This window comes from Myotis myotis, unplaced genomic scaffold, assembly GCF_014108235.1.
Source record: "Myotis myotis isolate mMyoMyo1 unplaced genomic scaffold, mMyoMyo1.p scaffold_m19_p_3, whole genome shotgun sequence".
NCBI lineage: Eukaryota > Metazoa > Chordata > Mammalia > Chiroptera > Vespertilionidae > Myotis > Myotis myotis.
This window is the reverse complement of record NW_023416335.1, coordinates 19,016,733-19,030,114: the sequence shown is the minus strand read 5'-3', so window position 1 is coordinate 19,030,114 and position 13,382 is coordinate 19,016,733. Positions and strand designations below refer to the sequence as shown.

Sequence of the window (13,382 nt, the reverse complement as noted above, 5' to 3'; positions counted from 1 at the left end):
GAACCACACTGGCTAGGCTGAAAATCAGTTTTCAACTTTAAAAAAAAAAAAGTTAATGCTGATACACATTGAAAGCATCTGTCTCTCATTTTCTCACTCAACCCAATATTACAGATGTTTAACTTTCTGCAAGTTTTTTAAAAAATGGCTTTGGGTGATAACCAGGGATTTGAAAATTTTAAACCTGACCACATTTCAAGCCTTGAGATCTTTCACTGATAACTGCTAAAAATAACCAAACTCTGAATATTTTGACACCTAATCTCCAAGAATCGGAAGTTTGCAACACCCTCCGCATCTTACACTTCCCCAGCAAGGTGGCTTCAGCATGAATAATCATGATAGAGGCACCAGAGTGTGTAAGTTCCAGCTCAATTACAGGGAGTGCATTTTGCAAGCTCCCATGGCCTTCATGGATGCAGAATTCACTTTAAATTTAAGAACAATAGGGAGTACATGGAAGAAGCATCCAAAGCTTTTAAAACCATATCCACTCTCTTTGGTTGCAGATTTACAGCCTTATGGGGGCATTATTGGTATGTTGCGGCCAACACCAAAAGCTTTCTTCTAAGAAGCACAAGTCAGCGTTTATGTTCCTTAAAATCTGCTCCTGCCAATGTCCCCTGCATGCCCACCCATGGCGCCATTTCAGTAACACCACTTCCTAACAACAGACCTGGCCACCCATTCAAATTGGAAAGTTTTACCTTCTCACCACAATGTAAACCCAGATGTAAACAGAGAATAGTGGAAACTGGAAGTAATTTACTTATCCAGATAACAATTAGTAGCTGTGTGGTTAAATACCATTCTAAAGTTATTTCCTTGGGTAAGGCAGAAGGTTCCTATTCTAACTCATGGCACTAACATCCCATATTTATTAGCAAATATGAAGTGAATACATTTTTCTATGTGTGCATCTACTAGTAGGTTCATACTGACCAATTTTTTTTACCAAGGATGCAGAAGTTAATTCATTAGAACAAAAGCTTAAGACCCACACTAAATTTCAATACAAATATATAGCATCTATAATATAAACCTCTTTTACAATATTAATTATCTCTGCTACACTGAACCAACTTGAGTCTCTCAACATTCTATGATTAAGAACACAGCCAAAGGGGGAGGGGGATCTGTCCTATTTCAAAGGCATTTAGAAAAATATAAACGTAAAAGAAAAACAGCCTTGAACAGAAGGGTAATATGATCAATAGTCTTTAGCCTTCTGGTATCTTTTTCTAAACATTTCTTTGTGCCTCCATTGATTACTGTTGTTATTATAGTCCTGAAAAGGAAAGAGGCAGGAAAAATGAGACTGTGAAGACCTGGATTCAAGGGGCCAGCTCTGATAGGAATGACCTCTAAAAACCAAGCAAGTTATGTTGCTTCTTTAGACCTTGGTGGTTCGTGTGGAGGCATGGACTTTGGCCTAGAAACTTTAGGGTCCTTTTCAGCAATATAATTTTTAAGATTCTTTTTTAAAATATATTTTCTATTGATTTCAGAGAGGAAGGGAGAGGGAGAGAGAGAAACATCAATGATGAGAGAGAATCATTGATTGACTGCCTCCTGCATGCCCCCTACTGGGGACTGAGCCTGCAACCCAGGCATGTGGCCTTGGCCGGAATCGAACCTGGGACCCTTCAGTCCGCAGACAGATGATCTATCCATTGAGCCAAACCAGTTGGGCAAGATTCTTTACAAATGGGAAACAGAGATACATTCTGTGATCAAATTAGTGTGTATCAATTGGTAAATAAAAGGCTACTTAAATGCTTTCTATTGTCTTCTTTCAGACCATGCTCCTCCACAAAGCTAGAAAAGCTTTACATGCATAGCTCAAAGTTTAAAGAAAATGAGAATTAGCTGATTCCCTGAGCCTTTAAATCTCAACAAAATGTGAAAATGTCGTTTGATTTGAGACAAACTGGAAGTCTGAATCTTGTGAGTTATGAGCCTAAGGTTTTGTATTAAAATAATTTGAAAAGACTTCAAATCTGGAAATGTAACATGAAATGTCATACATATGGTTTCTATTAAAAAAGAAAATGTCAATCTAGCATCTGTGGGCCTGGTCGCCCACCTAAAGTCACCTAAGCAAAAATGAGCTCAGGCGCTGGAGGGATTCCTAACCCCTTGGGTCGGTTTCCGCTCATCCCAATTCTTTTGCTATAGCTGCACAAGCATTAGTTTACAATGACTGATTTAAGAGAAACTGACACATAAAATTAAATTTCTCTTATTGTTGGTACACTCTTGAAAACGCTCAAGCCACAGTTACCAGTATCATCTCTGAAGTCACACTAACCTTGACCTGAACATTCCATTTCCAGAGCATTTTTTTTTTGAAGGTTTTGAAACATATTTAAAATGCCAAGAAACGCTTCCCGAAACGATGAAAAAAATTACTGTGAATAAATGGTACTGAAAACAATAGCATCATAAAATGTTAGAGTGGAAAAGAGTTTTAAAAATAATCTAGCCCTAACCGGTTTGGCTTAGTGGATAGAGCGTCGGACTGCAGACTCAAGGGTCCCAGGTTTGATTCCGGTCAAGGGCATGTGCCTTGGTTGTGGGCACATCCCCAGTAGGGAGTGTGCAGGAGGCAGCTGATTGATGTTTCTCTCTAATCGATGTTTCTAACTCTTTGTCCCTCTCCGTTCCTCTCTGTAAAAACCCAATAAAATATATTTAAAAAATTAATAATAACCTAGTCACTTCTCATCTGAGAAATGAAAAGAACCAGGGGAAAAAGTGACATGTTGAAGGGCACGTAGTCTTGAATTGTCCAGCCCACAGCGATGCTTAACTAAGAAGGGAGTTTTGACTTGAGAAGAGACGGGGAGCAAGAGGAGCAAAGAATTGGGGGTTGAGGAAATGAAGAATTGGGGGTTAGATGGGAGATACGTGGAGAAAGAGAGAAAGGGCAGCGCCTGAATTAACAAGCTGACTTTCGAGTCAAAATTGTATCTACACCTCAAGTTTAAGTGTTATTAATGCCTTTCAAATTAATAGCAGAGAACCTTAATGATATGTTTGCTATAATGATGATATATGACATTCTCCTAATATATAATATATACACACATATCTATGCATTGAAGCACTTAGCACCTTGACAAATATTAATAATTGGCTGTGCAGTGATGGCCTTCTCAGCGGCAGGATGTGGTATGATAGGGCTGTCCTTTCCACATTGCTATCCCAGAGGTCACTGCGCATTTCAACCTGTCTGCTAAACGTGAGAAAATAGCCAATGTGTTGTTTTTTTTCTCCAAGGTGAAAAAAAAATGTAATGACAAATTTTTATCCAGCTTTATTTCTTTAAAGCAAACCCCAAACGCTGACATCCCACCCACACACCTCACACTGACTAAACCTGTAAGCCTCCTGATTGCTTTTTTTAAGGAGAACAACTTAAGACATTTCCGGATGCAAGCTGCTGGCAATCACTGGAGCTTCTGGTTCCAAGACGGAGGGAGACACAGGGTTGTCTGTTTAGATGCAGGATAGTTGAACTCATTCCAGCTCCTTTCAAAAGGCTAGTAACGCACATTTCTCTGGCAAAGAATTTTATTTTGGGGTTTGTATTTTTTCCCTATCTCTTTTAAAAAATAGGTTAGACCATTCATAAAGACACATTGATGAAAATTGTTTTTGGAAGGCCAACTGCATTGTGCCACTACACTGCATTCCAATGCAAATTAAGACTTGATAATCTTGTTTTATAACCCTACACAGTAAGAAGAAATAAGGCACACTGCATGCAAAATTAATAAAGGCAAGCCCTAACCGGCTTGGCTCAATAGACAGAGTGTAGGCCTGCGGACTCAAGGGTCCCAGGTTCGATTCGGTCAAGGGCATGTACCTTGGTTGCAGACACATACCCAGTAGGGAGTGTGCAGGAGACAGCTGATGGATGTTTCTCTCTCATCGATGTTTCTAACTCTCTATCCCTCTCCCTTCCTCTCTGTAAAAAATCAATAAAATATATTTTTAAAAAAGTAATAATAATAAAGACAAATTATTTGGTAAACTATGCAGATTGATGAGTTAGTGTTATATTTCTAAAAAGTATTTGGTATCCATAATGGCATCATTAAAAATAAAACTACAGAACTAATTTGTAATTTTAGCTACTTTAATGAACATTTTAATTCCTTTTCTTTTTAAGAAAATATTATTGCTTAGCAAGCTCCTCAGAATATTTTACATACCACTATTCCATACTACGGTATACCATTTTTAATATACTCAAAATCTACTTTCCTCCAATCCCTCCTGACACAGCTCCTACCACTCCGTTTCCCAGATGGGGCTATTTCTGTTTATAACCATGAGAAGCATAACGGCATGTATACCAAGAAGAAAACAGGTATCATTTACAAATGTGTATTTATTTGTTTCTCCTATGCTCGGGCATCCAGAGCCCTATCTCAAATGTAACGAGAGCAGACTATTACATTGTCCAAGTAAGTGTAATCCACCTATCGATAATAATAAAAGCATAATTAGACCGGATGTCCTTCTGGATGACCTTCTGGCAGTCAGAGGAAAGTCCGGGTTCCAGGTGCCAGAGGGAAGCTGGTGCCGGCAGCTGGGGAAAGGAAGGTCTACTCTTGCACAAATTTCGTACATCGAGCCTCTAGTTAGGTAATAAAAGAGAATAACATGGTAAGAAAGTAAAACAATGCCCAGACACCATTTGGGGACTCAGCGTCCAGTCCCCATACTGTTTATTGCTACCTGTCTGCCCTTGGTTGAAAAATCTCTAAACCTCAATGTCATCATCAGGGTGGATGTGAAAATACAAAGTGACCACAACTGTCAATGTACCTTAAAAGTGTCAAGTTTCATGCACGTGAATTGTTTTAAACAGCAGTCCATGATAGTGTCACATCATATACTTAATCATCTTTCTAGAATAGCAGTCCACCTAGGAATGTAGGCTTTACAATATGTTAAGAAAACAAAATGTAAAACCCCTCTAACAGTTATTTAATTTTCTCTAGCAGCTAAATGTTCCTGATGCTTTATCAAAATAATAAGTACATTTTAGAAATTTTAAACTCAGTATTATTTATACCTTAACATAAAAAGGTTAAAGTCAAATATAAATATATATATATATATATATATATATATATATATATATATATATATAATTTAGCACGTGCTATTGAACAAGCACTGCCAGGTACTGAGTGAGTAACAGTACATGATGGTAGAGATGACTGTCTTGTGACAAAGACCCCGAACACCAGCTCCTACACATGTGACTATAACAATCCAGCTGCTTGGGGAACATCAATACCCCGAATGAACACTATTGTTTGTTTGTTTGTTTTTAACCAACTGGTTTTGTCCTACACTATAACTATAGCCTACTTCTCTCGTTATCCTATACTTTAGATCATTTTAAGTGTAGCTGCAGTTAAGAGACACAGTAAAATACAGTGGGGCCTTGACTTACGAGTGTCCTGACTAACGAGTTTTTCGAGATAGGAGCGGTCTCTCGGCTGATTTTTTTGCTTTGAGTTTCAAGCTAAAATTTGGGTTATGAGCCAGCTTCAGATATCCCACCGCTAGTTGGCGCAGTGAATGTCACAGTGAATGAACGCCACAACATCAGCCCAGCATCACGTGTCTCACTCCTTCACTTTTTGATTTGACAAATAAGTAATTTGAGTTATGAGCTCCGTCATGGAATGAATTAAACTCGTAAGTCAAGGCCCCACTATAAAGGGACACTGAAGAGAGCTAATAGTGCCTCTTCTTTAACAAAACTTTTGGGCAAACAGTTCAACTTCTGGAGGACTCAGTTTCCTCTTCATTACAGGAAATGAGGTAGATGCAGACATAAGTCTTCAACTACTTCAAAATAAAATTCAAGAGTTTTAAAGTATTTCATTTATCTTTACAAATGCTGGAATTAAGGCATTATATTGCATCGGAATGGTGCTCCCTGAATGTCTATTCGTTTTATGAGTAGTTGCATGTTTGTCTGAGTTAAAACTGACATTGTGTTTGCCTAGTCCTCTGTTGGCATTTTTTAAATAGTCACACATTGAATTAAATTCCACTTCGTACTGGCTTCCAAGTAAAAAACAATATTGAAAATAAAAAACCTGAATGACTATCATCTATGGCTGATGGATGATGTCATCAGAGACCATGGCAGAAATGCAGAATCTCTGGTTTGCAAAATCAGAATGTGAATGTTAACAAGAGCTTCAGTGACTCAAATGCACATTAACATTTGAAAGGCACTGATTTGTGAGTTTCAAATATTACCAGCTTAGCTTCCTTAACCCATGATCATTTATTTGGTTCCCCTTCTCTCCCAGTAGATTTTATTAAATTAAATTCAAATAAAGATGATAGTTTCTAAATAAGTACGTTGCAAGCAGAAGCCACCAATCACTTTCAAACAACTCTAAACAACATGCTACAAATGCATTTAGAGGCAAATCTGCTCATTCAATATTTAGTAAGTAAACTTGCTTTTATAGTAAGTTATCAAAATTTATGAATGATATTAAACATAGTTATCCCACTACTGCTTGGGTTCTTGAAGTAGTCAGAAGGATTTCTTCCCTTTGGTTTCTTGAATCTCCTGCTTCCCATGCCTGCCTGCCAGTCAACTTCTGGAATGTCTGCAATGTCATTTTCCCTTCGACTTACCTGATTGAGAAATCACATTTTCAATTTAGGTAACAACAAAACATTTGTAAGTCTTTTCTTAGTCAGGTTGCACTTGTCATGGTGATATTTTCCCACATAATTCCTCCTATCCTTACAGGGCTGGGTTCCAAAGGGATCCATGTGCCAATGTCTCCCTCCGGGGAGGAAGTCTCTTTTGCGCTTTTAAGAACCAGAAATGTGGGAGCAGATAGTCAATATCTGCATTGAGTGGAGCTGCACTGACCTCACTTGAAAGACAGCTTTTGGCTTTGCGTTTCCCTTATTTATGAAGGAAACCGTCAGAGGAACTGGTCATATAGGAAGAATACAGCCTTCACCTTACTCCTGTCTTCTTGGAAACAATCTTAGGAAGTGATTTATGTCCTGTAGCCGTCTGATGTCTAAGAGGAGCCTAACACACGCTTATCATTTTTACTTTAGCCACTTAAGCAAAACTTTAATATTTCTGCCCTCCAATTTTAGTTCAGTGTAGGAGGGGGTGGGTAGGGATGGGAGGGTTAAGGACACAATATGCTGTACACACCATACCACACACAAACCCACTTTCCAAAGAAATACTCCAAAAGCACAACAGAGTTTGCAATAGATTTCTAACGCCATCCAAACTGAACACATTAACACCCGCCTAATTCTGACAATTAGCTACACACGGCATGTGTATGCGCACAATAAGGCCATACGATGCAATGTGGCACAAACAATTAGAAGTTCTTTTCAAAGTGGAAATGCAAAATAGAATGAATATCTATTTTCTATAAATGAATCCAGCCATCTGCCTTGCGAGAGCAGCAGCAGGAGTACCCAAAACAGCAGAAACAGCAGCCTCTGGTGTTAACAATCTATTCTCAAATCTCATGCTCCACATTTTGCCAGCAAACAAGGCTAAAAATATAAGACATACAACAAATAGTCTCTTGGGATCTGCCATTCCATGGATGGTGTATTCAATCAGAGTAATATTTTTTGTTAAAATTCAAAATTGACCAAAAAAAAAAAAGAAAAAAAGCAAGCTATCATATTAGACACGGGCGTTCGGAATGTTAAGCGTGAATCCAATCCCAAAGTATATTAAGCTGAATGGTGAGAGGGTGGTTGTTTTCACACAACATAAATCTCTGAGATTTATCTGAATATATTTATAGATTTATTTAAGCTACTCTAAACTCCTCTACAGCGCTCACAGTTATAGAGATATAATTTTAGTGCTCTGTCACCAGAATATCAGGGGCATTTTCTTTTCGGAGGAGTTTAGAAAATTGGCATTGCTGTAGACTCTAGGGCTGGACTACGTCGGTTCAAATCCAGGCTCCTCCATATACTAACTCCATGGTCTTGAGCAAGTTATTTAACCTTTGTGTGCCCTTCTTTTCCTACCTTAAAAAGGAGAAACTAATATTATCTCATAGACTTAAGACCTAAATGAGTTCAGATGTGTAAAGCTTTTAGAATAATCAATTAGAGACACCACAGGCAGCAATTACTATTATTCTTTCATAATCAGACAAGGTTGCAAAAATGCTTTCTCGTAAAAATAAGCATAATCTACAAAGTGGTAGCAGACGACGGCTGTTCTCATGTCAACATTGACCATGTAGCCAGTGAAGGGGTGAGCAGATAGGCGTCGTTATCTGGAGTGCGCAGTCGAGAACGACAGAGGAAAGTTTCCATCACACTGTCAGATCATGAAGGCATCGGGAGAAGGAGGACAGAAGAGAAGACAATGACAGGGCTGGTCAAGTAGCACTGTCTGGAGTATAGAACAGTCAGAATTAACGGTAAAGGTGTAATCAGAAGCAGGGCACATCTGGGCTTTCTGTGAATAGATGTGCCCGTCCACTAAGAGGACACCTGCACCCCCACCACCACCACCACCTTCCTTTCTCTGTACACCTGTCTTTGGATTATATTTTAATGCATGGGATCTGGGTCTCCAGCCTCTGTATTAAAACAGGAAGAAGAAAAGTCTAAGGGAAATGTGTCAAATATTCCCCATCTCTTAATAAACCAGTTTTTTAAATATTTTTTCTTTATTGATTAAGGTATTACATATGTGTCCTTATCGCCCTATTGCCCCCTCACACCCCCCCCCCCCGCTCATGCCCTCACCCCCCTGTTGTCTGGGTCCATTGGATAAACCAATTTCTTGATAAACCTTCAAAGTTGGCACCATTTTAAGTTGAATACTATATCTTGTAGGAGGACAATAAAACACAAGTTTACAAGTCAGTGAGGAGATAGAAAAATATGTCCCTAACTAATAAGACAGCAAGGTCTAGAGGACCTCCCAGAGCATTCGTTGGGCTCCCTGGGTTTTCCTACCCTATTGGTACCCCTTGAAGAACCACAGACCTACAGATGGGCCATTCAAATCATGAGGAAGGATGGGGGTGGGGGGGCATTACTCTTTGTCATAGTCAAGACCATGGAAAAGTGTGACAAGTGCTGCCGCTATAGAGCCAGGTCACAACACTGAGATACTTAAGAGCAGAACACTCTGTCGGGTAGGAAAATATGGTCCTGTCCACCCCCACTCCACCCCCGGTCTGCTCAAGGTAAGAGCACAACCCAAGAGTCAGAAAAAGACATGCCTGGCAAGAAATTGAGAGAAAAGACTCTTTTCTTGGAGCCCTATAGAAAGGACAGTTTTTTGAGGAAAGGGAACGGAATGAGGAAAAGAGGTGGGGTTGAGTCGGGATACACTAATAACATTCATAAAGGAGAAAATGACTATAGATTTAATACTGTATGAACTAGGTAGATAAGGAGATTTAAGCACGCATATACCATATGACCCAATTATGCCTATAAAATAAGTGTGTGCTTCTCTTGCCCTTAATGCTTTACTACAGTTATTGTAAGGAAGATTTCATTGTCCAGGAAAAATTTTAAAGCAAGGAATTGTGCAAAAGCTCAATCTGTCTAACATTATCTTCCTCCCTGCCTTCATTTTGTAAAATATATTTTTATCGATTTCAGAGAGGAAGGGAGAGAGAGATAGAAATATCAATGATGAGAGAGAATCATTGATCGGTTGCCTCTTGCACGTCCCACACTGGGGAACCAGCCCACAACCCAGGCATGTGCCCTGACCTGGAAATGAACCATGACCTCCTGGTGCAGAGGTCGATGCTGAACCACTGAGCCACGCCGGTAGACTAGGACATCTTACGTTCAGTATCTAATACAGGATCCCAACCAGAGCAAAAGCAGTACCCCTTGTTGCAAAGAACAGAAACCAATCAGTATGACAACATGGTATGGATTCAATTAGCACTTAGCAGGTCACGAATAACTTTTAAACAACCTTCTTTTAAGTTGGAAAGTGTTGAAATATACAGTAAACGTGGCACCAAAGTGCCTTCCTCGGGGAAGGCGACACCAGTCGGGGAACATAAATCCAAAGAGGCAAGTCTTGCTTACAAGGGAGGGAAACAGAACCTTGCTATTTGGGCTACTACTGGTTTCTGCAGACACTCCCTTGCCTCAAGCATCTTCCTCTCTCATTATATTCAGAGCCTATCGTCAGAAATCCCCCTCTGAGCTTCAGAGGGTTTTACATTAAGTGTGGGATAGGAAAGGGAAAAAGAAAGGGGGGGGGGGGGGACAAAGGTGCAATCATGAAAACAAATAAATGATGAATAATTGTAAGGAGAATGCTGCTGAATGGTTAAAAATTCTTACATCCTTGAAGCAAATGGCATAATTCTATCAATCCTGTTAAGCAGGAAAGGCAGACTATCTTGGTTCAAATCCACAGGAAAAGGCCTGTAGAAGAAAAGACTAGTTACTTGAATAAATAAGAAGAACCTGGGGCCAACCAGAAACAGCCTGGGGAGACTCCTGGGCCAGCACACCACAGAGCGCACCTGCCCTTGCTTTCACTGAATGGCCACCTCCCTGGGCTGGGAGAACTTAAGTAGCATTAAAACACCCGTGCGTTCTGAGAACTCCAATTGTGCCCACCTGTCCAAAGCCAGGTACACGTGGCTTCACAGGTTCCACAGCCTGCTGGCTGAAGAATCTCTGACAGATGCTAAGGGTAATGGACTTCATGCCCCAGGAAGTAAAATATTACAAGGGAAATATTAGTCAGATTTAGTGCTTCCACTCCATGTGTCTCGCACATTATTACGATCCATGTAACACATTTACGGTAAATAAGCCTGCAGAGTGTACAGTATGTTTTCCAGGAGACCTTTAAAGAACAGCTTGCAGACAAGAGGTGCTAGCCTTAGTTTCACAGCCAGCAAAACTCGATCCAAGAGGCTTCTGGCAGGCCCCCTCTTTTAGTTTGGGGCTTGGCTTCAAGACAGCTCCACCAACTGAAGTCTAAGGGGTCAGGACTCAGAGTCAGTCACTGTTAGGTGTTGGTAACTCATTTAGGTCAACATCCAGAAGAGAAAAGGCTGGCTTTTCCCCATCACAGTAGTATATTGACAACAACTCTGAGCTGACTTTGCAAGGAGGCTTCTCAGTAGTAAATGAAATGGCTGAAGCTTGTGCTTCCTCCAGCAAGGAAAAGAGAACCATGCCTCCTCACCGGCCCCCAGTGTGTGCAATCACTGAGGCGCGTTTGTAACCCTTTCCTGCTTTTTAAAAAGCCTGCTCCATTAGGAAAAAGGAAAAAAATAAAACTTTTCAAGAAATGAAATGCAAATAGTCACTGAACAGGATCATAAAACGGAAAGCCTCGACCTACTTTTAAAAAACAATTCCTTATTCCAGACAGCACGGCTGCTTTTAACAAGCCGTTTAGCTTTTATAAAAATGAGAGTATGTTGGTTCTTTTGTGATCGTCCTCGATCCTTCCCACCCCTTTCTGCCTCGCGGCCACTAGAGTATGTCCAGGATGGCCAGCAGAACAGGGGGGAGGTCGACACATCAGTTCCATCTCTCACCAGACCAGCGTTAGGGACATCATTTAATGCAATTACATATTCTAAGCCAAATGGATGCCACCCGGGGAAAGGGAAAGGGAAAGAAGGGCGGGAAGGCGAAGCTTCCGGATTGATTCAAAGGTAAAGCCACAACACTCAAGCTCTGTGCAGAATGTCTCTGATCAGCTTCAAAACAAGTCCGCGGGATTTGTCCCTAAGTTCATGCTCTCTGTCCTCGGTCAAGGTGGAGCCGAAACCAGTTGTACAATTGCACTCTGCTGGAGTCCAGAGGATCCAGGAAAACGGGGTCTACCTTTTTAAGTCGGAAAAGGCAGCGGACTCCCTGCTGCTCCGTGGGGCCCCGCGCTCGCGAGCTCCGGAGCCGGGCTAGGCACACGGTAGGGAGGACGCGCCGGCCAGCGGCCTCGGGCCAACCGCTTCTCGGCGCGGCGCTCTGCACTGCGGGCACAGTTACACGCGGGTGGTGCGCGCAGCTCTCCCAGCTCCCGCACCCACGCAGCCTCCTCAAACCAAAGCCCAGGGCCACCTAAGACCGCGGGCTAGTGTCGCCCGAGGGGTGTCAAGCTTAGCGGACTTCAGCCCTGGTGCTACTCCCGGAAGGGAAAAGGTGCCCTCTCCAAGCCCACCCCACTGAGACTCCCATCCCAGACCCCTCTTCCCAGGAACTCTTGGACACCACGATGGGCGCCCACCCAGGAGCGACCTGGCTTTGGAAAGAAGTGGAGAAAACGGGGGACAGCGAGATTGGAGGCAAAGAGGTGGGTACTCCAGCCTGCAGCAATGGGGGAGGGCTTGGGAATGGAACGAGGCAGGAGAGTAAAGGGTAAGGGACCCGTGACAGCAACCTGTAGGATTATTCCTGGTCGCAAACTTGGGGTGGGAAGCAGCGGTCCTCTCTGAGGTCCTCCGCCCGATTCCCACCCAGCTGGGCTCGGTGCGCGCAGAGGCGCGGGGCTCAACTTGGGAAGCCAGCGCCGGAGCTGCGGGTCCCCCTCGGTCTTGCCGGCGCCCTCTCGCCTCGCCCCCAGCCCCGCCGCCCGCTCTGCCCAGCGCTTACCTCGGGCAGCCGCAGCCCCCGCCGCCCAGAAGCAGAGCCCCAGCCACGGGAGCCACCGGCGCGCTCCTCCCGCGCCTCCTCCCGCGGCGGCCGCTCTCCCCATGATCTTCGCCCGGTTGCCGAGAACGGTTCCTCGTCCACGCCCGGGAGCCCGGGGGCGCACGGCGAGCCCGGGGCTGAGCGAGCAGGTCCCGAGGGTCTTGAGCGAGTGACTGCTCCACGGCCGCTCCCTACAGCAGCCGGGCAGGGCGCACCGAGACGCCGCTGGCCGCACACCCAGAGCAAGAGCGCGCCCCCATGGCCTCCCACGGCGGGGCCGCCGCTGCCGGCTTGCTGGCTGTGCCCGCCGCTGCCGGGTCGGGGACTACCGAGTGCAGAAACGAGTCCGCATCGCTAATGAGACCCCCGCGGCCGCCCCGTCTCCGCCCCTCCGAGCGGCAGCCAATGAGCCGGGCCGGGGCGGGGCGGCGAGAGGGGCGGTGGCTGGCGGCCGCGCGGGGCGGGAGGCGCAGGTGAGCCCCGCGGCGACCGCGCGCGCCCCCCGGGTTCTCCACGCTCCGCCAATGAAACCCGCTCCCGAATCGGGTCCAGACTCGGGCTCGCGGAGACCGGCCCGAGCCTCAGGATGTGAGCCCAGCCGGCGGGCCTCTCGGCGGCGACCCCAGCGCCGAAAGATGTGGCCGCCGCGGCAGCCGCACTCACAAGCTGCTGCTTCCGCG

The 13,382-nt window shown here is 43.8% G+C and overlaps 1 protein-coding gene across 6 annotated transcripts in view; it reads right to left on the bottom strand.

Moving 5' to 3' along the window:
- UNC5D (unc-5 netrin receptor D) overlaps nucleotides 1-13,058 on the bottom strand; it is a 515,658-nt gene extending 502,600 nt beyond the window's left edge. For all 6 annotated transcript variants that reach the window (XM_036301089.1, XM_036301091.1, XM_036301090.1 and 3 more), the window contains exon 1: nucleotides 12,664-13,058. In XM_036301089.1, coding sequence (XP_036156982.1) covers nucleotides 12,664-12,766 — 103 coding nt within the window. In that variant the 5' untranslated portion in view covers nucleotides 12,767-13,058. The remainder of the gene's footprint in view (nucleotides 1-12,663) is intronic.
- Nucleotides 13,059-13,382: the final 324 nt, after the last annotated feature.